Source organism: Eptesicus fuscus, chromosome 22 (genome assembly GCF_027574615.1).
Source record: "Eptesicus fuscus isolate TK198812 chromosome 22, DD_ASM_mEF_20220401, whole genome shotgun sequence".
In the NCBI taxonomy this organism is placed as follows: domain Eukaryota; kingdom Metazoa; phylum Chordata; class Mammalia; order Chiroptera; family Vespertilionidae; genus Eptesicus; species Eptesicus fuscus.
Window position 1 is genome coordinate 22578335 of NC_072494.1, and position 23268 is coordinate 22601602.

The 23268-nt window shown below is 36.9% G+C and overlaps 1 protein-coding gene across 4 annotated transcripts in view; it reads left to right on the forward strand.

Annotated features, from left to right (window-relative positions):
* Nucleotides 1–23268, forward strand: part of RALGPS2 (Ral GEF with PH domain and SH3 binding motif 2) — a 122991-nt gene that overhangs the window by 42395 nt on the left and 57328 nt on the right. For all 4 annotated transcript variants that reach the window (XM_054712169.1, XM_054712172.1, XM_054712170.1 and 1 more), the window contains exons 3-8: nucleotides 363–467; nucleotides 1332–1382; nucleotides 13025–13108; nucleotides 17035–17124; nucleotides 19937–20029; nucleotides 22108–22234. In XM_054712169.1, the coding sequence (XP_054568144.1) occupies nucleotides 363–467; nucleotides 1332–1382; nucleotides 13025–13108; nucleotides 17035–17124; nucleotides 19937–20029; nucleotides 22108–22234 (550 nt within the window). The remainder of the gene's footprint in view (nucleotides 1–362; nucleotides 468–1331; nucleotides 1383–13024; nucleotides 13109–17034; nucleotides 17125–19936; nucleotides 20030–22107; nucleotides 22235–23268) is intronic.

Genomic DNA, 23268 nt, shown 5'->3' on the forward strand with positions numbered 1-23268 from the left:
AATTACTAGTATAAAGAGGTATATCCTCCTCTTTAAACTTCCCTTTTAACCCATTTGAAAATCATTGAACTTATAAAATCCTGTATTTCTATAGTAATGATAGGGTTGTCAGGGTGAGGAAACTGACAGACAACAAAATGTCTTACTCAGGAACCTAAAAACCTGAAGTTGAGATTAGGCTTCAAGTTGCCTGACCCTTTATCTTGTGCTTTTCCAGATAAGTAACACATTCTGCCCAACTTTCCTGCAGCATCTGTTAACCCACTCTCCTCGGTTTCCTCAGTTTTTAATGCCAATCTCGTTCCTGTGACGTTGACTATGAGATAGTATTAAAATGGCTGCATTTTCTTTTACTTTAACAGAAAAGTAGCAGTTCTGAATCACTAAGTGACAAGGGTTCTGAATTGAAGAAAAGCTTTGATGCCGTGGTATTTGATATTCTTAAGGTTACACCAGAAGAATATGCGGTAAGCCTTCCCCCTCCTTCCTCCAGTTTTTGCACATAGTTTACCAATTGGTGTTATTGAGTTAGAATTTGTAGGGTCAGCAGAGGACCTGGTAAAAGTAAATAAACAAAGCTGGGGGTGGGAATTAAAAGGGAGAGTAGCCCAAGATGGAGCAAGCAGAGGGATGAAATGGGGAAGGTAAGAAGAGCTGTAGATATTTTTCGAGCAGCTTCATAAACTTCTATTTCAGCTTGGTAAGTAATAGTAAGTATTTACCTTCATGGTAATTGCTTTTGTAGTCCCTACTTGTACCACCTCCCCACGCCAGCTGTACTTTATTGACATGTTAGGGGTATTTTTACTTTTTGTAAATTAAAAAATTGAGAAATGAAAGTTGAAGGCATTATTACAATATCATGAAAGTTACCCAGAAAAACTTTTATTTCTTAAATGACATAAATGCTTATTTATATTCTCTTTCTCCTTTAACTTATTAACATAATATATTGATTTCCTGATATTGAACACTGCTCCATGAACCAGTAGATCTGATTTTTGGTTTTGATTTTGATTTCATGTATAACTGTGTTCAAATTTTCAAAATTATTTTTATTTTTTAACTTTACCTCATTTATCTCATAAGAAAATAGGAATAGGTATGAAATAATTCGAAATACTTATATTTATTTAATGGTACTAGGACTCAATTTTCATTTTCTTAAGTCCTTATAAATTGACATTTTTCTGGTAAAGACTTGCTTATTCAATATATATATTTTAGTACAGAATATCACTTTAATTTAATATGTCATTATACAATTTATATGTCATTATCATGGAATTCCAAAGAAGAAATTGTCTTTTTTTTTTTACTTTTTATTTCAGGGTCAAATAACGCTGATGGATGTCCCAGTATTTAAAGCCATTCAACCAGATGTGAGTACTTCTAAAGAACTTTTCTTTTAAATATACAAAATAGGCAATTATAGTATCCCAAATTAAGAAGTTTTAGAATTGTCAAATTATGTTTCCTAAATTGTAAACGTTTAAAGCTCTTGATGTAACTTGTCTGTATATTATTCAGGCCTCAGAAACTCAAGTGGTGTCCACAGCCATACTTCACTCAGTCATATGTAGGACTATAGGAGTCATTTTGGTCGATTTGGCTTCATGACTTTAGTGAAGGGAGAAAATAGACTCCAAGAGGTTGAATGATTTACCCAAGGCTTTGAAGCTTTTTAATGGGAGAATGAGAATAAGACACAGTTTCACAACTTACTCCAGTTGTCTTTTCCCTAGTACCTTTATTGTATGACTTTATAATATGACATTATGTTGACATTTTGGAGAGAAGAGAGAGAATCAAAAAAGGCATTTTTATTTTGTATTTTTAAAGAATGTTATTTCTAACATCTACCCACTGTAAGCCACTTACGATGCTTATATAGGGGGAACCATTACTGGAGTGAGTTGTGAAACCCAGGGCAAAGGCCAGTGAGCTACAGTGATTTATAGTGGACAGATAGCAGAAGGTGAGCGGTCGAGGGAGGGCTAGATGGTATGCCACCTCGAAAACCATCACCCATAATCACCAAGATTACATGACATCTGGCAGCATAAACTGGACTTCGTCATCTGGCAGAAAAATGTTTTCTAGTTTATCATGAAATATTTAACATAAGACATAAAGAATAAGAAGAAGAACTCCTGTGTACCTACCCAACCCATACTGTTGAAGCTGCTCTGTGTTCTCCTACATTCACCTCCTCTCTTCCCTCCTCCCACCAAGGCCTCCACTATCCAGTGCGGATCTGTGTCATTCCTGTGCACTTAATATACTTTTTTCTGCAAGCACATATATCCCTTAGCAATATGTGCTGTTGCAGGTTTTACATTCTTTGTGTAAATGGAATCCTAGTTTTTTGTCTTCTTTAGCTTGCTTCTTATGTTCAGTGTTGCTGAGGAGCATCCATGTTGATATCTGCACTCCGAGCACATTAGTTACTGAGTTGTAGAGCATAAGCATCTTCAAATTGTTTTCCAAATTGTTTGTCCAGATACAGGTTATTTTGTCAAGACTATTGCTACGGAATAATTTGACAAAATATTGTTTAAACCATGATGTCAGCCAATCTAATCAGTTCATCTTACTTAGTAGCATAAAATGGTATCTACCTCATTATGTAGTTAGAGTATTAGCTTCATTAAAGTATGAAGGAATTCTTTTAAAAATGAAGGAATTCTTTTTGTTAAAATTAAACAAAATACTATGAAAAGATAGTGGTTATCACTGAATCTAGTAAGTTTATCTTTGTTTTTGTCCAATATACCAATGTTCAAGTCTCAGTACATGCAAAAAACTTTAAAAGCTGTGTTTTTGTGTTGTGTGTGTGGGGGTGTGTACTTTATGAACTGTAAAATCTTTAGTTACACCAGAACTATTTAAATTAAAGCTCATTATTATGTTTGTATATTCATATGTACCTTTATTGCAGGTGATGATTTATTCACATTTTCTGAAATTGAAAGTGTACTAAATTTGAATTTTGAAGATGAGAGTCTGAATCCTGTGTGGCTTAGTAATTTTACTGGCAGGCTGGTGATTAAACCACACAGGTCTCCGTTATTTATACTAGAGGCCATTTCTTTTTATTAAAATAGATACCTCCTATTGCTAATTCAGTGCCCTAAGTAGGACCCTGTAATTCCATCAGTTTGTGGAATTCCTGTCTGTATTCCCGAGGCTTTCGTGTCAAGTGGAATTTTGCTAAATGTTCCACCTAAACTTGTTGACCTGTAGGAAGGAAAGAGCAACTGCAAGAATTGCAGTCGTTTTCTAGTGAAACTTCTTTTTTTAAAAAATATTTTATTGATTTTTCACAGAGAGGAAGAGAGAGAGGGATAGAGAGTTAGAAACATCGATGAGAGAGAAACATCGATCAGCTGCCTCCTGCACACCCCCCACTGGGGATGTGCCCGCAACCAAGGTACATGCCCTTGACCGGAATCGAACCCGGGACCCTTGAGTCCGCAGACCGATGCTCTATCCACTGAGCCAAACCGGTTTCGGTTAGTGAAGCTTCTTATCGATCACGTCTAATGGGCCTTATATTTCAGAATTGCTCAGGGGGGAAAAGAAAAGTTCCAAACCTTTTATTTCACTGTAGGAACTAACTGCCTTATCTTTGAAGTGTGAAAAGTAATTTTTTATTACATAGGGACTGTCTTTACTCATTGAAACTATACAGAATCAAAATCATGTCTTTAAGAGCAGATCTGAATCAAACATAATGCTAATCTGGTTTCTCTCCAACCCTGTATCACTCTTGAAATTAACACAGATTGAAAGAAGACAAAAGAACAGGTTTTTGTTGTTGTTAATCCTCACCTGAGGATATTTTTCCATTGATTTTTTTTGGCAGAGTGGAAGTGAGAGAAAGAGACAGAGGGAAAGAAACATCGGATTCAAGAGAGACACATGGATTGGTTGCCTCTCATATGCGCCCTGCAACTGAAGTACGTGCCCTTGACCAAAATCAAATCTGCAACCCTTCAGTCTGAGGACAGACACTCTTACTACTGAAACCGGCTAGGGCAAAGGAACAGATTTTGATACTTGGCTTCTTGTTTTTTTTTGTTTCATGATAGGGAAAAAATATGTTACCAATAAAAGAATTTAATATCAAAGGAAAGTTCACCGGTAATTTCAAAAATACTAAATAGGAATATAATTACAAAGTGTTTGCTTTGGTATTATTTTTTAAGGTTCCCTTTCTGAGAGATTTGTACCATCTTCCCATTTTTCATTCCAATCAGAAACCTCCAAGTCATTCTTTCTCCTTCTCCCTTTATCCTCTTTTCCCTGTTCTCCAATATTGCCAATTGATTTTACCTCCTAAATAATTTTCCCCTTCTACTACCCTGTCAAGTCTGAAGGACATTTATTAGAGTACAATGTTTTTACAAGGCTGCAACTCATTGTATCTAGAAATATGAGCATCCCTCAGTGTCTGCATGTTATTAGGCCTGGGACAGCTCAGTGGGTCATCTGTGTACCAATGGATCCCTCTCCATCTGAACACTTGGCCCTGCTGATCCCATAGCTCGTGCTACAGAAATCCTAAGAATCTTCACTTGCCCACTAGCCCCAGCAGCATGGCCAACTTTGGAAGCTTCTACAGATAGTCATCTCCCTTACACAAAACCTTTCCACGATTCTGTTCTCCTCCCAGTCAGTAGACATCTCTCAGTGATGGGGAGGACACTCAGTAATATTCTGTGGAAACAGGAGGGGTTTTTCTTCTGCCCACAATTCAGAACATTTTCAGGTTTCTTCCCTAGTCTGAGTTATTCAAGACTTTGGACGAAAGTTTAGCTTAATGGTTTTGCAGTATAAATTTTGGGGTATTTAGTCGAAGCTCGGCTGTTATTCAGCTTTCCCCACATTTCTTATAGGTGTAGATTTCCCCAGTGCGATTTCTGTTTTGATCATGCAGGCTTGTTTTCTTGCAGAAAGCTCTTACACCTTTAGAGGGCTTCCCTCCTGTGTGAGTCCTTCTGTGCTGAGGAAGCAGTGACTGTATACTGAAGGTTTTTCCATGTTTATTGCATTCATAGGGTGTTTTTTTTTTGGTCATTTATGACCTCTGCTGCTCTATAAAGCTTGTGTTTCTTCCAAAGGCATTGCCATGTGTACTACAACAGAATGAGCGTTATGTCATTCATCACAGGATGAGTGATGACAGGAACCTGCTTGCAGTTAGGTTTCCTCCTCAGGAGCATTTCTGTGGTGCTTTTGTAAGTCCTAAGGAAGGAGCGAACAGTGTGTTCGTCATTACATTAGATGATGTCTGCCTCTCTGAGGTTCTCGAGTGTTCCTAAAGTGTCAGGCTCTGATCGAAAGTCCTCTGACTTTGAATTCCATTCAAAGAAAAAGCCCACACTTTATTTGTTCTGAAGGTCAGTACAACAAGGCATATAGATTGTCAGCAAACAGACATTAAATACAAAGGATCGATAAGCCCCTCCTGTAAAACTGGGGTGCACTAGAGATTGAGGAAGAATGCTGGTTAAAATGAGGGTAAGTACATAATAGGAAATTCTGATTCTTAAGCCATTTATTAAAAACTTTCAATTGTTATTCCTGACAGTATGTAGAAAGAGCTTTCCCTCTGCAGTTTCTAGTGTATGCAGAGACTGTCATCATGGTAACATCCAAAGTTCCAACATCAGGAATATCTTGTTCAATGAAGATTATCACTTGCATAGAATTAAAATGTAAACAGTTCATGAATGCAGTGAGAAGTTTGAAGAAAGCAAAAGACATGTTGACTTGAAGGTTTTCCTGTGGACTGGAGTAGACTGATTGTTCTGTCAGAGGCGGGGGCAGTTGTTTTATCTTTTCACACCATTGCTGTTTATCACCATGAACTTCCTTTATCTCGATCTCATGATAGAGGCAGCTTTAACCAGTTAACTGCCACGATATTGTGAATTTAATTAAAAAAGGTCCGCCGCTTGCGTCTATAGACGCTTATGCGTACAAATGGTTAAGGTAATGGGAGGAGGGGAAAGGAGAGAATGGGTATATTAGAAAAAAGTTATTTTTTTAAATTGAGAGAGAGAGAGAGAGAGAGAGAGAGAGAGAGAGAGAGAGAGAGAAACATTGATGTCAGAGAGAGATCAATCAGCTGCTTCCCCATATACACCCCAACCAGGGATCAAACCTGCTACCTGGGTATGTGCCCTGACTGAGAATTGGACCCATCATCTTTTGGTGTATGGGACAACACTCCAACCAGCTAAGCCACACTGGCCAGGATGAAAGTGATATATATATTATACTTTTATTGACTTTAGAGAGGAAGAGAGAGGGAGAGAGAGATAGAAACATCAATGATGAGAGAGAATTATTGATTGGCTGACTCCTGCACACCCCACACTGGGGATCGAGCCCGCAACCCGGGCAATGTGCCCTTGAGCGGTATCGAACCATGACCTTCTGGTCCATAGGTCTATGACCAACCACTGGGCAGAAATGATATTTTTTTATTTCACATATTACATTTGAGTTATATAATTTGAGGAAGAATGCTAATTTCAAAGCTTATTCTGTTGATTAAAAATACAGGAATTATAGTGAGGACTTCATCTGTGGCTGAGACATCTTTCTAAATAGCCATGTTGGCTGAATGCTAGTGGATATACTCTACCCCTTTAAAGCTTCCCACTTTTGAGCCAGTGTCCCTCGGCAGGTGTTATCTTGTGAGGATTCCCGGGCCCCTGCAGTCTTTACAAATTCCATCACTTTTTCTGTTCTTCCTCAGTCTCTGTCTACATGCTGGTCTATATTGGCCTTTTCTCTTCTTCTATCTTTAGGTATCCCTACAACATCACCCTTAGAGCAGTCCTTTTAAGAGTGTTGGAACCTACAGGATGAAAGTTAGATCAAGAATTTGACTTTACAGAACAAACCTACAAGACATAAGAGAAGCTGTGGCTCCTGTGAAATTCAGTAATTCTTTCACAGGGTAGGTGGTCCTCAGTTGTGGTATTTGCCTTCCCACATGCTTCCAAAGTAAACGCAGTTGGAAATCGGGCTTAACAGTTTCATGGCTCAAAATGATACTTGAAAGGAACAGATGAGTCCATGAATACTCTTTCAGTTACACTTTTAATGACCATTAAGAAATTGCCTTTCGCCGAAACCGGTTTGGCTCAGTGGATAGAGCGTCGGCCTGCGGACTCAAGGGTCCCAGGTTCGATTCCGGTCAAGGGCATATACCTTGGTTGCGGGCACCTCCCTAGTGGGGGGTGTGCGAGAGGCAGCTGATCGATGTTTCTCTCTCATCGATGTTTCTGACTCTCTATCCCTCTCTCTTCCTCTCTGTAAAAAATCAATAAAATATATTTAAAAAAAAAAAAGAAATTGCCTTTCTATATGAGAGTTACTATTAGAGGATTTCTCATCACTCCCTGATTTAAAAATTATTAAGTTAAATGCTATAGTTCCTTGAGCCTTTACATAGTATACTTGAGTTAAATCAGTTCTATTCTTAAGTCAGAAACATCCTTTGAGTCACTAATTACTTCAACTTTTTTTTTGGTGTTCATGAGAGATATTTAATATACAATAACTCTTGACCAGAGTACGAGATGATGCTGGTAGAATTTATTTCTTAGATTGTATTTTCATGTCACTTGAAAGAAGACCCTAGAGTCTGAGACAAAAAGAGGTAGAGACAAAGGAAAAGGCAACTTCTTCTTCTCACAGAGAAATTTAGTGACTGTTGAGAGCTGGAGGTGGGGCAGGACAAAATACCTTGAAGGCCAGCTAACCATAAGTGCATGTCGGGGTTTCAGAAGGAAGTGGTAAGGTCCATGCAGTTTCAGCTTCATGATCCATTACGTGGGTCTTTGTTGTTGTTGAACTTCTTATTTTGAGATAATTATAGATTCATAGGAAGTTGCAAAAAATAGTGCAGAGAAGTCCCATTTACCCTTCATGTAATTTCCCCTAGAGTTACATCTTACAGACATATAGTTCAATACATGTCTGTGACATTTTATAATATGTGTATATTTGTCTAACCACCCCCTCAGTAGAGATACGGAACAATTCTATCAAAAGGATCTCTCCCTTGTGCTACCTTCCCCTTTAAGTCACACCCATCTCACTCCTTCCCCCAACGCCAGCATCCTTAACTCCTGGCAACTACCAGTCTGTTCTCCATCTCTATAGTTCTTGTGGTTTATTGTGTTAGATGGACTAGTAATGTAACATTGTCTCAAAGGGGAAATATTTTCTGTAGTAAAAACTACCTTCTTAACATAATTTTTTAAAAAACCTTATTTCTTCATATTTTCAAATTATATACATTTCTTTTTAATAAAGGTCTCCAATTGAATTTTAACCCATTTGCTCCTCAAGTAATATGACAACAGATTTATTCATTCCCCTCTACCCATCTTCCAACAAAATTTTCTTAAAGGGGCAACATATTTTTCCATTAAGTTAATGATGTGGAAATGTTCCAAGAATTAAGTTTTTTAAAACCTCTTAGCATTTTTCATTTGAGGAAAAATGTAAAACATAAAGCCATAATTCACCAGTACTTTTGTCTAAGTTCCTTATCTATCTATAATAATAAAAGCGTAATACGCTAATTAGACCAGACCACCTTCCTGATGGAAGCTGGGGCTGTGAGGGAAGCCCGGGTGCCAGAGGGAAGCCGGTGCCGGCAGAAGCGGGGGAAGGAAAGCCTACTCTTGCATGAATTTCATGCATCGGGCCTCTATTCATAATATAATGGTGAAGGTAGGATTGAATGAGTTGGTATGTATAAAGCACTTAGAATAGTGCCTGGCACATGGTGATCTTTAAATTGGTGTTAACTATTATTTTTATTGCTGCCATTAATATATCTGTTCTCAGGATGAGAAGAACTTTTAAAGCAAAAAAAATCTCAGTAGATTAAATCACACAGAAAATGTCAGGTGTAATGGCTGTTTTAGAGAAACAAAATTCCAGGTCCCATAGGCACGTCAAAAAGATTGGGAAGATGTGTATTATATAGGTTTTCTTTGGGTGGTGGGTTCATAGGTGAATCACAGTCCCCCACTCCCTATTTTCTCTCTGTTTAACAAACATAACTACTCTTTATTTTATTTTTAGTTCTTTATTGTTGAAAGTATTACATACGTCTTCTTTTCCCCCCATTAACCTCTCCCCGCCCACTCATGCCCCCAGCACAGGCCCTCACCCCACTACTGTCTGTTTCCATTGGTTATGCTTACATGCATGCATACAAGTCCTTTGGTTGATCTCTTACCTCCCCTGCCTTCCCAATAAGAAAAATTAAGAATTTTTTTTAAAATTCATAAGTAAATATACCCAGTTTTGGTATGACTGTTGTGTAGTGCTAATATAAATAATTCAGTATTTCAGGGTGGCAATTAGACCTCAAAGCCTTGAAAAAGTTCATACTCTTTGACCTACTGATTTTACTCTCAGTACTATATTTTTAGGAGATAATCACAAATGTAGGAAAAGATACAAGGATATTCATTCTTTATAGCATAGCCTTTTAGCAGGAAAATGAAATTTGCCTTATGTGTAAAGCTCTATAATTTAGTTTGCACTCCTTGTCAAATGGCTGCATTGAATGGATTAGTAAGTTTAACAGCAATTTGATAGAGATACTTTGATCATAGCATTAGTATAAATTTGGAAATTGTATTAATTGGTTAAAAACAAATTTGGTATTTATGGATTTAATTCAGGAATTTTGTCTGAAAATATGGCATTTTTATATAGTTGTATAAGACTGATTTTTAGGAGGAATAAAAATGTTTTCTAGCAGTTGGATGTTTTCTAATACAATTATATAATGTTATTTTTATGTTAATGTACTATCTACCACTAAATATTTTTGGCTGTACTAGAATATAATGTGAAATGAGCATATATCTAGGCTGAGTACCAAGCAGTTTTTTTATTGTAGAGTTGCTTCTGTCATTTTATTTATTCCTTCAGTAATATCAAATTTGATAGTTATAATTTAATTTTAGGTTTTAAAAATGTTAGTAATTTATATCTTCAGAGTATTTATTGCTTATCAGCAGTGTTGAAGCAATATCATCTCTTCCCTTAGCATGCCCGTCTCAGTTGTTCCAGTCGGAAACTTGGAAATCTTAGTACTTCTGGATACCTCTTCCTTGGCTTACACTGACTGTATGAATCCAAATTTTTACCAAGTCCTGTCTGCCTCCACAATAACTTGAATATACCACTTTTTTCAATATCCACTGACCCATCCTAGTCGAGGGAACTACATTTTTCTTGGGAGTATTGTAGTATCTTATTTCCTCAAACTTTCCCTGACTCAGTCCATTCCTTTGTGTTAGTTTCTATTTCATTTTAAATTTTATTGAAGACATGTATGCATCATGTTTAAGAAGTTAAATATTTCCATAAGAGAACATAAATAGCAATACCCAAGTCCAGTTGCTCCCACCCTTCCAGCCTCCACCCTTGAGCCCCACACCAAGTCTCTTAGCTCTTCCTCCTTGGAGGAGTTCATGTCCAGTTTTCAAAATCTAGATGCCTGTTATTTGTGATTTTTTTAATTTTTGGATATGATTTATTGACTCTCTAGTATAGAAGATTATTTCACTCTCGTATATTCTCTTCCCCTCACATTTACACAGTTCACTTCCTCTTTTACCATATAGTTGTGTCACAATTTTGACGTGAATCAGTAAACCATGGCTTAGTTGTAAAGAACAAGTTATTCTTGGCTTAGTTATTCTTTACAGTTGAGCCATGATTTCTTAAATTCTGTTTTCCTTAAGCTGCTAACTTCTATTAGCTTTTCTGTACTTTCACTAATTTTTCTGCCAGAAGTAAATGTATTGAGTGTGTTCACTCAGTTTATTTAAACACATCAGATATCTTCCCTCTTTCAGAGACTCAAGTCTCTTAGAATCGCTGTCCTCTTGGTACTTACTGTCTGGACTGTTATTCTTAAGGTCTGCTCAACGCTTTGTTCCAGGATCTCCCTTTACTGTTAACCTGAGAATTTCAAATATTTTCTTTCTCTGTTGGCTTCTGGTTTCCTGGATCCCATCTCTTTTCTGTTTCTTAATTTACTAGTTTGTTTTAATGGAACACATTCTACTAGTTCTCTTAGAATAGGTGCATAGAAGGAAAATTCTGAGACTTGAATGTCTGAGAATGTCTGTAGTATACTTTCATACTTAATGTATATTTTTGTTGGATTTAGAATTCTAGGAATTTGATGGCATTGTCTCAGTGGTCTTTTAGCTTCCAGTGTTGCTATTGAGATATCTGATAACCACCTGATTCCTGTTTTTCTGTATGTGATATATTTTTGTTTTGTTTTTTAATTTGACAGATTTTATGATTTTGTGTCTAGTATGTTGTAATTTTCTTGATGCTAGGCCTTCATTTGAGTCTTTTTTTTCCTCTTAATTCATTGTAATAGGTCCTAGACACATCTTTTCTTGTCATTCAAGATCTAGAGCATTTTCATGAATTTTCTTGTGTATGTGTAAGTTTCCATTTTCTCTGTTCTCTCTTAAAATTATTTTTCTTACAGATGTTGACTCCTATGGACTCTTCTAATTAACATAACATTTTTGTTCCAGTTTTAGCTTACTGTTTAAAAGATTTTATCACTTTATCTCACAATTCTTCTATATATATATGTTTTAAATTTTATTTTTCATTTCCAAAAGCTCTATTTTTTTCTCTGGTTATTTCTTTTTTAATCCTCCTGGTTTTTCTAATGGGAGCAATGTTTATTCTTATCTATCTGAGAATAATAATTACATGGTTTTGTCTTTTTCTTTTCTCAGTTCTCTTTTGTTCCCTGCCCTAACTCAGTTTCCTGAGTTCTTTTTTTTCTTCCTATAAATTCTGGGTTTCTTTTTCTGGTGGTCTTTGGTGTTCCAGCAGGGCTCTTATTTTGAACCTTGGACCCCTTCAGCAGACAAGCCTGTGGAACTAAACACTTTTTTATTTATCTTCATTCATTCATTCATTCATTCATTCATGTTTATCCTCACCCAAGGATATGTTTATTGATTTTAGAAAGAGAGGAAGGCAGAGATAGAGATTTTTTAGCAACATCGCTTGGTTGCTTCCCCAATGTGCCCCAACCGGGGACTGAATCCAAAACCTAGGAATGTTCCCAGACCAGGAATCAAACCCGAGACCTTTTGGCGTATGGGACGATGCTCCAACCAACTGAGACACTCAGCCAGGGCTGAACACTTTTTTTAAATGAAAGGAAATACATTCTATACACTTATCAAAATATTTTTAAACTGTTATATAGCAGTGTATGTGTTTTTTAATCTATTAAATAAGATCTAGAGGTGAGAGAGCATAATATTGATGATAAGTGTGTTTTTGAGGTATCTTGTAATGCAATTTGAAAATACATTATTTTTATTAGTGACAGAGTCACAATAATTGCTAATTCTTTTCATTTATAATGAAAAGTAATGTCATTTCAGTTAGAGGTTACTACAAAATACAAATTTAATTTTTTTACATCTAAGTTTTTGAGCCCTTTGAATTCTATTAGCAGACCCTGTGGGGGATTAAGTATCCTTTCATCAGAGGTTTCTTAAACTGTCTGGTCGTTGGTTGTCAGCTCAGAGTGAGGTGCTGGAGAGGGAGAGACATCGATTGGAAGCTCTGACTGAATGGGGCTTGACAACTGGTAGGCTTTACTTTGGACTGTGGGATGCTCGGCTTTCATGATCTGTGGATCTTTCCTCTCGAGATTCAAGCCTCTTCAGTAGAGGATCCATCAACCTGCCTGTAGAGCAGAACTCAAGTCATCTGTGTTCACCTTCGTGTAGACTGCTAATAGCATTTGCTTTTGTGATTTTACTGAATGGTTATAATGTTTGTTACATCTATTCTTACTAAATAAGACATTTCTGGGAAGGGATGCAACTGTCTTCAATGTTCTGAAAGCCTTAATATGACAGGAAAACCTGGCTATTTCTTGAGTTTATGTTTAATTTCCAACTTAATTTTCCAGGAGCTTTCAAGTTGTGGATGGAATAAGAAAGAAAAATATAGTTCTGCACCAAATGCAGTTGCCTTCACAAGAAGATTTAATCATGTGAGTTGCTTATAAAGTTTTGATGTTTAGTTTCTGAAATATAATTCCTCAATATGTAATTTTTCATAAAGAAATAGTTTAACTTTACATCTGTTCTGGAATATTTTCAGCCCATATTTCTTCAAATGTTGTCTCTCTGCATAATCTCTTATTTTTTCCTTCTGTAATTCCTATTAGAAGTTTGTTAGAACTTGTCACTTTTTCCTACTTGTCTTAACCTTTCATATGTTGCATCCTACCCCTTGTGCTCATTCTGTGTGATTTTCTCAGACCTATAATTTAGTTCACTAATTCTCTTCAGAAGTGTCATATCTGTTTTAAATCTGTGTCATTTTTTCTTATTTTTTAAGTCCTTAAATCATTTTCAACATTTTATTGTATTATTTTTTGTTGTTGTTATTAATCCTCACTGAAGATATTTTCCCATTGATTTTTAGAGGGAGTGGAAAGGAGAGGGAGAGACAGAGAGAAACATCTATGTGAGACACACTGATTGGTTGCCTTCTGCATGCACCCTGACCAGGGCCTCCTGTAACCACAGTACATGCCCTTGGTTCTATCCACTGAGCCAAACCAGCGAGGGCAATGTTTTATTTTATAATTTCTGTGTTATTATCCAAAGTCCTTGGGGGTAATAAATCTCTGTTATTTCTGCTTAACCTTTCTCGCAATGGTTTGTTCTCTTAGGCATTTTGTAATTTTGGATTGAGAGCTCAGTCTGTTTAAGCTTTATCTGTGGGGATTTTGCCACCACCTAGATTGAGAGTATATCCCTTCTGAGAGGCTTTTGTTTGCTGATTCCCAGAGCTATCACCGACCTAGGACTGACTATGACTATTCTTTATTGTTAAGTGTTTTGTTTAGGGAACATCTGTACTTCTCTGTAGTGAAAATTTAAACTCAAAATCCAACTTAAGGGCAGGTTGCAAATTCTCATAAAATACTTATTTTTCTCCTCCCTCTGCCAGTGGGTAAGTTGTTTTATAATTGTACTATATATTGTCAGAGCATATAGACATTGTACAGTGTACTCACCTTTAACCCTCTTGGTTCTATAAATAAGTGTATATTTAAAACAACCATCCTTATGTTGATGTTTCTTTAGTCATTTTGGTTGTCTGAAGCTTGTCCTCAAGTAGGTTACTCAGGAAAGACTCATTGGAACAATAATTCCTGAACTCTTAACATGTTGGCAAGTTTGCCTGTCTTCTGTATGAAGTTTGATACTGTACTCAATTTTTTTTTCTGTCAATGTTGCTGTTGAAAAGGTTGATGATAATTACATTTTCTTCTAAAAAATCACTTTTTGTCTCAATGGCCAAAATATTTTTTTTTCTTTTATGTCCAGTAATATTATTAAACTATATCTTGGTATTGGTCACCTGGGTCAGGATTCTTAGGTGGGGTTGACTTTAGCGGGGACTGCCGATTGGGGAGCACCCACACTTAGCCTTTCTGGCCTGGTGGTCTGAGCGAAGCTAGACCTCTTCCATGGTAGCCTAGTGACCAGGAGACCTTGTCCTGGAGGTCAGCATCCATTTCTTTAACCGGCTATTCATCGAGGCACTCAGGAGCCTGTCCAGACCCAGTGAGAGGTGACAACTTTCGATGAGAGGAATGACAAAGGATTTGTGGTCATGTTTTATTTATTTTCTTTTAGGACATACATTTTATTTATTTTGTTGTTTTTTCCATTTTTTAAAATCATATTTGTCTTAATATTTATCTCACATTAAAGTTAATTAAGTCAATGATTATGCAGTTTAGATTGCATTCTCAGTTGATAATTGCTAAGGTTATTGTTAAAATATCTAAAATATGACATTTTATATGTTTTAGAACTAAACTTAGAATCAGGGATAGTTATTGCCATTAGTAGCGCAAATATAGTAACAGATATAAAGATGGCTTTGTAAAATATATACGTTTTACTTTTACATCTACACTTGTGAAATATATACATTTTGACAGTTTACTGATGAAAATAGCAAGTAAAATCTGAAATATTTGTCACTAAAAATAGGTGAAGAAATATGAAGTGGTGGCATTATCTTTTCCACTAAGATTTCTAACTACATCCTGTTTTTAGATTTATATAGATAGGAGCCAACTGGTAGTGCTTTGATTTTTATTTTCATTGTGCATGAGTTAAAATGTTACGTGCTTGTATCATATGATAAGCAAACTATTTTCACTTGCATAGAACATTTAGTAATGTTATAAATCTAATCCACCTTCTGATGAATGATTTTAAATGTTCTTTAAAAGAAATCATGACCATGGTTTCACTGAACTAGAAAGCACTGCATAATTTTTAAAATACAATCTTCCGGGCGAGGCCGCGCGCCCCTGGGTCCGGGTGAAGCTGGATCCCGGGTCCGGGTGAGGCCGTGCGCCCCTGGATCCAGGTGAGGCTGGGTCCCGGGTCCAGGTGAGGCCACGCGCCCCTGGGTCCGGGAGAGGCCACGCGCCCCTGGGTCCGGGTGAGGCCACGTGCCCCTGGGTCCGGGTGAGGCCACGCGCCCCTGGGTCCGGGTGAGGCCACGTGCCCCTGGGTCCGGGTGAGGCCACGCGCCCCTGGGTCCGGGTGAGGCCACGTGCCCCTGGGTCCGGGTGAGGCCACGCGCCCCTGGGTCCGGGTGAGGCCACGCGCCCCTGGGTCCGGGAGAGGCCACGCGCCCCTGGGTCCGGGTGAGGCCACGTGCCCCTGGGTCCGGGTGAGGCCACGCGCCCCTGGGTCCGGGTGAGGCCACGTGCCCCTGGGTCCGGGTGAGGCCACGCGCCCCTGGGTCCGGGTGAGGCCATGTGCCCCTGGGTCCGGGTGAGGCCACGCGCCCCTGAGTCCGGGTGAGGCCGCGCCCCTGGGTCTGGGCGAGACCAAACCAGAGGGAGTCGGACCTGCATTACCACCATTTGTCCACTATCCAGAGCTGAAAAGTCAGTGCCGACATGTACACATAAGGAACTGGTGGACATTGAAATTGGGTCTCAAAAGAACTGTTGGTCCAGAAAGAAACTTACTACAGACTGATTCATTTGCCTGTCAGCATAACTATTATTGCTCGTCTCACATTCGGTTCATATATTTCTAGTAACACATGATCTCACTCATCTAGGGGAAATAATGAACAACATAGACTGATGAACAAGAACAGACCCAGAAACAAGGAGGCATTGATCGGACTGTCGGGCCTCAGAGGGAGGGCAGGGGAGGGGGGGTGTTGGGGGGAGAGATCAACCAAAGGACTTGTGTGCATGCATACAAGCCTAACCAATGGTTAAGGACAACAGGGGGGTGGGGTGGGGGATGGGAATAGGGGGATGAGGACAAATATGTGACACTTTAATCAATAAAGAAATTAAAAAATAAAATAAAATACAATCTTAACTTTAGAATGACTTGTATGTATTTTTTATAGTATTTTATTTCATTTTATTCAGACCAAGAAAACCGTACTTGAGATTTTCCACACATAGGATTCTGCTCAGTGTAAATAAATGGCAAGTGGGATTACATAGCCATGGAAAAACGTGCTCTACGTAGTATATTTTCCAGTGTCTGGTCTTAGAGGTTACCCGATTCTGCCAAAGTATTTCAAAATACAGCAAAAAACACTTGTACTTGTTCATGTATCACGCTGGCTTTATTGCACTCTCTCAGCTCTTTTCCTTCAAAATTTATATTAGCTTCTACAAATTAAAAATAGTAGTGGTGTTTTTATGTGTGTGCACACATATGCACATATTGTATCTATATCTGTCTATATATGTGATGTGTATGCAACATTTGAAGATTAGTTATGTCCTGGTGGTGAGTCAAGGGAAAGAGAAAGCTCTAGCTGGGTCTTCATGTAGCTCTTGTCATTACTGTGATCCTAGTGAGTAAGGAATCTTGCCATTCACCTATTTTTAATTTTTATTTGCAGGTAAGCTTTTGGGTTGTTAGAGAGATTCTTCATGCTCAAACATTAAAAATTAGAGCAGAAGTTTTGAGCCACTATATTAAAACTGCGAAGGTAAGAAAAACTTGTGTTTCTATTTTTTAGTTCAACTACTCAGCAATGTTTGTGAATATTTGCCTGTGATACTTTATTTACTATTTACTGATGCTGGAAAGTAAGACGTATTGATTCATATAAGTCAATTTTTTAAACTGGATGTTTGTTTTCTCCACTTTTTCCTTTATTTCTCTATCTTTTATATCTTTCATACCGTTTTCTCTATTAGAATAGCTGAATGACATGATATATTTGACTGAATAAGTAGACAGGTCAGATTATGGTGAAGTCCTGTATTTACTAGTAAATATTGGACTCTTCTGCAGGTGATTAAGAAAGCCTTGTAGAATTAAATAGGAGAATGCATAGCAATTAATTGTTTTTGTAATAGATCATTCTGGCAAGGATATGGGGAATGGTAAGACTTTATTTTTTAAAAGAATAGTATAAACGAGGATGTTAACCAAATATGTTAATTGCGTAGTTATTGGGGGGCATATGTAATAAATGCAGCAAGAGAAATGGAACATATATTTAAAGGACAGGCAGAATTTAGAGAGGAGGATGGAACAAACATTCCCACAAGAAGATCCCAAGATTTTATTAAAAACTTGTAACAACTCCATGTCCTGGTCAGGTGGCTCAGTTGGCTGGAGCATCATTCCATACACTAGAAGGTAGCGGGTTCTATTCCTGGTCAGGGCACTTGCCCAGTTTGCAGGTTCAATCCCAGGTTGGTGCATAAGCCGGAGGCAACCGATCATTGTTTCTCTTCCCCCCACCCCTTCCTCTCTGGAAAAAACACACAAAACAACTATAAAACTTGTAACAACTCCAAATTTATGTTAAGTTCACTAAAAAGTGGTGCACTTGTAGCCACATCGTTCTTGTAATAATTATATAACTTAGCTCACCTGTGAATGAAGGAAGATGTAATAAAATGAGTATACCATTTTAATAGTTTTAAGTTTTGTAATTACTGTAAAATTACAATTATTGTAAGTCATACCTCTTGCTTATTTTCCTTGAGCTCATGGAACAATTGTATTCTAACATTTTGTGGCACTAGATGGCAGAACTAGCCTTCTAAAATTTGATATTCTACAGAAGTGTCATAAAATTTTTTAAAACATTCTTTGTGGTATGTTAGGTAAATACTGGGTTTTAGCTTATAGAAATTCATGACTTTTCTCCATAAATTATGAATTTGCATTATGGTTTTCTCATAATTTTGTTAGTTTTTTATGTGCTTGTATATTCTACTTAAAATCACCAAATTTTGCCCATCAAACCTGCCATTATCCTGCTCGTCAAGTAGGCATTTAGTTCCAGTTTAGGCTCTTAGACTTTGAGTTATGTTTGACGGTGCTTGCTTTTATCACAAGCCCTAAATTTATAACTTTTTGTCTCATCGGTGTCTCTTAAATTTGTTCTGACTCTCTGCCTTCTACATTAAGTTTGTTACAAAGCTGGCAGGTCCTCTCTTTTTTCAGTAGATTGTTTCAGTTCGGGTTCTCAGGAGACAATGAAATATGTATAAATATGTAATGTGTAAATTGACTTAAAGAATTGACTCCTGGGGTTGGGGTCGGGGTTGGGGTCGGGGCTGGCAAGTGTGACATCTGTAGGGCAGGCGGACAGCCTTGAATCTGAGGCAGGAGTTGAGGCTGCAGCTTGGAGGCAGAATTTCTTCTCTAGGAAACCTCAGTTTTTTCTCTTAAGGTGTTTCAACATATATAATATGAATGAATTATATATTCCATGTTGGCCTTTTTGCTGTACCTTTCATGTCCCTTAACTTATTTTAAGAATTTTTAAAACTCATTGGCTTTCATGTTGTATTCTGGATAGGGCCTTCACATTTAATCTTCTTTTATTTGAAGGCCATACCTGATGTTGTTCTCCATTTGTGGGTTCTTATTTCCTTGTGGGTTTTTCATTTTCCTTTTTTTTTTTTTTTTACTTGTGTTTATATTTCTTGAAACTTCATGGGAATTCTTTGAGACCTGAGTTAAGGTGGCATACTAGGCTGAGTTCTCCAGAGAAACAGAACCCTTCTCTTTGTTCTAATGTTCAGAACAGGCTTTTTGTCTTGGAGTCACTGGATAGGGCGTAGGACCATTTTAAATGACTGATTTTTATATAGGGCTCTTGGGATGTAAGCATCTCATAGTATGAAGAAGTCTGGGAATAATCACAGAGGGTCGAGCAGATGTCTTGGCAAATGGATGGAACCTATTGTTAGGTACAAGTTGTCTGCAAGGAGACTGTAAGGTAAAAGCAAGGTCTGGTCCTGGGAAACAGGTGGATGTCCAAGCATGAACAAGGAACCCTGGATCTGGGGATTCAGGCAGGAGGAGGCAGGGAAGTAAGGAGGACTGTCAAAAGCAGGTTTGAGCTCTAACCCTGAATAATGGGGGTATTGAGTAGGAAACCAAATCAGGATCCTTTTCTTGAAACTTGTATCTTAGGACAGAGGCTTAGTAATATTTTAGCGTAAAGAAGGAGACCGCTTGCTGGGTACGAGGGTGCATGATCGTACCAGGTGAAGTTGATATGAGCCATATCTTTGTTTTTGTTATTATATTACCCAAGTAGAAGTAGATTGGTTCCCAGAGCTTGGGGGCAATGCCAGGCTACAACGCAGAATTTCTATTGAGGGCCAAAAGCAACTTAGGGGTAAAATAGGGGTGTTCTAAAGACAGATCTCAACAGTGAGAGTGCTAAGTATGGACACTACCAATTACCTAGATTTTACTTGTTCATCTAAAGATTTTTTTGTATTAATGCTCTTTATTTGTCACCTCTTCTCTTTTTCTTAAATCTTCAGAAACTGTATGAGCTGAATAACCTCCATGCACTCATGGCAGTGGTTTCAGGCTTACAGAGCGCCCCGATTTTTAGGTTGACAAAAACATGGGCGGTGAGTAATCCTTTTTAAGTTAATGAAAGATTAGATTTCCTATTGGAAGTAAAGATGTATTCGTTTCTTTTGTAGTGCTTAGTAAGGTTAATATTATGATAATAGATAAGGATTTTTAAATCACTTTGTCCTCTGTTCTTTGAAACCTACATTTTTATGTCTCAAGTGTCTCAGGAGGCTTATCTGATAATTTTGGGATAAATTACAACTTGGTGCTTGTCTTTAATAAGCATCTAGATAATACAGCCTTTCATGTTTACGGATGGGAAGTGTAAATACATTTAATCATGTAAAAACTATGCTTTTGGAAAGTTTAAGGAAAATCTAAATTTTAAGTTTCAAAAAGTATACTTAGTTTCCATTAATTTTTAGTCAACTTTTGGGGATTTTCCTGAGGAATAATGGAAAGCCTGAGAGTTAGCATGCTGTTATGCAGTGTTGCTGCACATTCTGATACGTTAATTATGTTTGGTTCTATTACCTTAGCAAGGTCAGGATGTGAATTTTTATGTCTGCAAATTTGTATATTTCATCTTTGAGTGACATGATCCTGACCTCAAACTTTCTAGGTATTTTTCGTTTAGATGTATATAAGTAAAATTTTACATTTAATTAAGTGTGTTCATATTTAATACTGTTCTTCAATGTTAAAGGGATTAGCCTAGTGTCACTTTCACTTTTCATAGTGTCTGCAGACAGATGTTACTCGTGAAAACCAGGGTAGATTTCTATATTGGAAAAACATTAGTGTGGAAGAACTTAGACCCCTCTTTATATTTCAGAAACACCTGAGTGAAGGGTTTTCCTACTTTAAAATTTATTTTTAAATAATGATGTCCTTATTCTCTTTTCTTAATTTGAATTTCATGGAGGAATGGAAATGATTATAAATATACAGTTATGAATTCCATCTTTGAAGTTTTAGGGAAAAGAATTACACTCTGATTTATATTGTGGTTTAGAAATGAGCTACATTTTCCTCAAGTTAATTTTCATTTTCCTTGAAGATATTTTTATTATCTCCTTCATGTATTTGCACGGAAAAGATTTTTTAAAATTTAGTAACAGCTCCATTATTAATCTAACTAAAATTTTTGGTGTTTATATTAAATTTTAAAATATTCCATACTGTACCAGGCACTGTGTAATTTGCTTGACATAAAACAGTAAGTGATATAGACAGCCCCATTCTTACATAGCTAATAGTTTACTGGGAAAAGATAAACTGTAAATAGATAAATGATGTGTCATAAATAGTGATGAACGCTCTGAAGAAAAACAAAGCAGAGTAAATGGGACAAAAGGGGAAGCAGGGAAGTATTTCATATAATATGTTGTAAGAGAGTCTCTGATAAGTGAGAGTTGGGGAGAGACCTGGAGGAATTGAGAGAGCCATTCACGTGGATATCTGGGAAAAGAGAATTCCAAGCAGAGGTAGTAGCCAGTACAAAGGCCCCAATAATGTTCAAAGAATAGCAGGGTGGTCAGTGTTGACAGTGGAGTAAGCTAGGGAGTGGTTGATGATAGGAGATGAGTCCAGGGAGGTGGCATTGACTCAGATATTGGAGATGCTATTTGCTGATATTCAGGGCAGCGTAGATATTATTTGGGCGACTGACCATGCTTTTCTTTTATTGTCCTTGATTATCTTTATGTTTTTCAAAGGGCACGCACAACAAATCAACCCTCAAGCCTCTTAAAACAGTTTCAGTTGATTATTCAACTGTGTGGATACAGCCAGTGGTCAAAGGGATAAAAGGAAAAATGTCAAAAATCCAAAAATGTAAACCAGTTTACAAATATTGTGGCCATAGTTAAATTTGTCAAGAAAAACGTGTCAACAAAAATTGCTTAACCATTTAAAATAGCAAAGATGAAAATAATGTATTATAATTTACTAACTTAATGATTTTATGTACATGTCTGATTTTGTCATTTATGTATTACCAAAATATAATTAAAGAATGTATAACTTTGAAATTAAATTCAAATTTACAGTAAATACAACACAACTTCAAGTCTTTGCTATAATAAAATGGGATTTGGAAATAACTTAGGCTTTTCTGTTTGTTTTTTAGTTACTAAGTCGAAAAGACAAAACTACCTTTGAAAAATTAGAATATGTAATGAGTAAAGAAGATAACTACAAAAGACTCAGAGACTATATAAGTAGCTTAAAGATGACACCCTGCATTCCCTATTTAGGTGAGTTGACATCACTGTGTGTTCATTATGCCTGGTTGTTGCTCTGCTTAATCAGTAATTATATAAAATTCAAGATATTTTAAAAGTGTTTGTAACCTTTAAAGAAATTTCTGGGATTATTAGGCTGAAGAGATTGACTAAAGGAATGTATTTTTATATTAAATTAGCCTTTGCCCTAAAGATTTTTTAATTGACTATCATTTTCTCTTAAAAATAGACCATTTGGTAAAACAATACATTTTAGCTATTTTGTAATGTTTTTAAAGAATGAAACAGTAGTTTGCAATGAACTTTAATGCTGTAACAATATTTAGCATTAACTAAAGAAACTGACCAAGAGATTTATTGAATTTACTTTTAATATCATAAGTTCATGTTTTATACAGTTGGCAGATACTTTAGGGTGTATTTTGAAAAGTAGTGTCAATAATGTTGGTGTTATTGTTTTTCTGGATAAAATGAGCTGTTTGACTGGGTGAATTTAGCTTTAGTGCTAAGACAAATAAATCTGTATTTGATATATCACTTGACTAAAGATTTACCTCTTTACTGTATATTTTACAGTGTTTATAAATTCCAAGAATTATTTAAATAATAACATTATAATATTAATATTTTCAACAAAATATGAATAATGTTTTTTTAGATCTTTAAATAAAAACAAGTTTCAAACTGTCCTTTAAAAAAATAAGTTGGTTTGATCCTGTATAGAGAGTAATGAAATGATAAACATTTCTTTCTTTCTAATATCCCTCTTTCTCCCATCTCCATTCTGTCTTTTATGTAACTACTCGTACGGATTTTTCGATAGCTGTTTTTGAAAGTAAATTGAAAAGCCTGTTAAGTGTTCAGGAGGTGCTGCAGTGTCATCTTTGATGCCTTTACAGTACTGTGACGTGGAAGACAAAATAGAGCCAGAGGCAGTAATACTCATTCAGCCGCTATAGAGCATCAGGCTTAGTCTGTCCGAGAACTAAGGGACCTCCTAGGATTCCCGTGGAATCGGGAATGTTATGCACCCTCTGTCGAAGGCA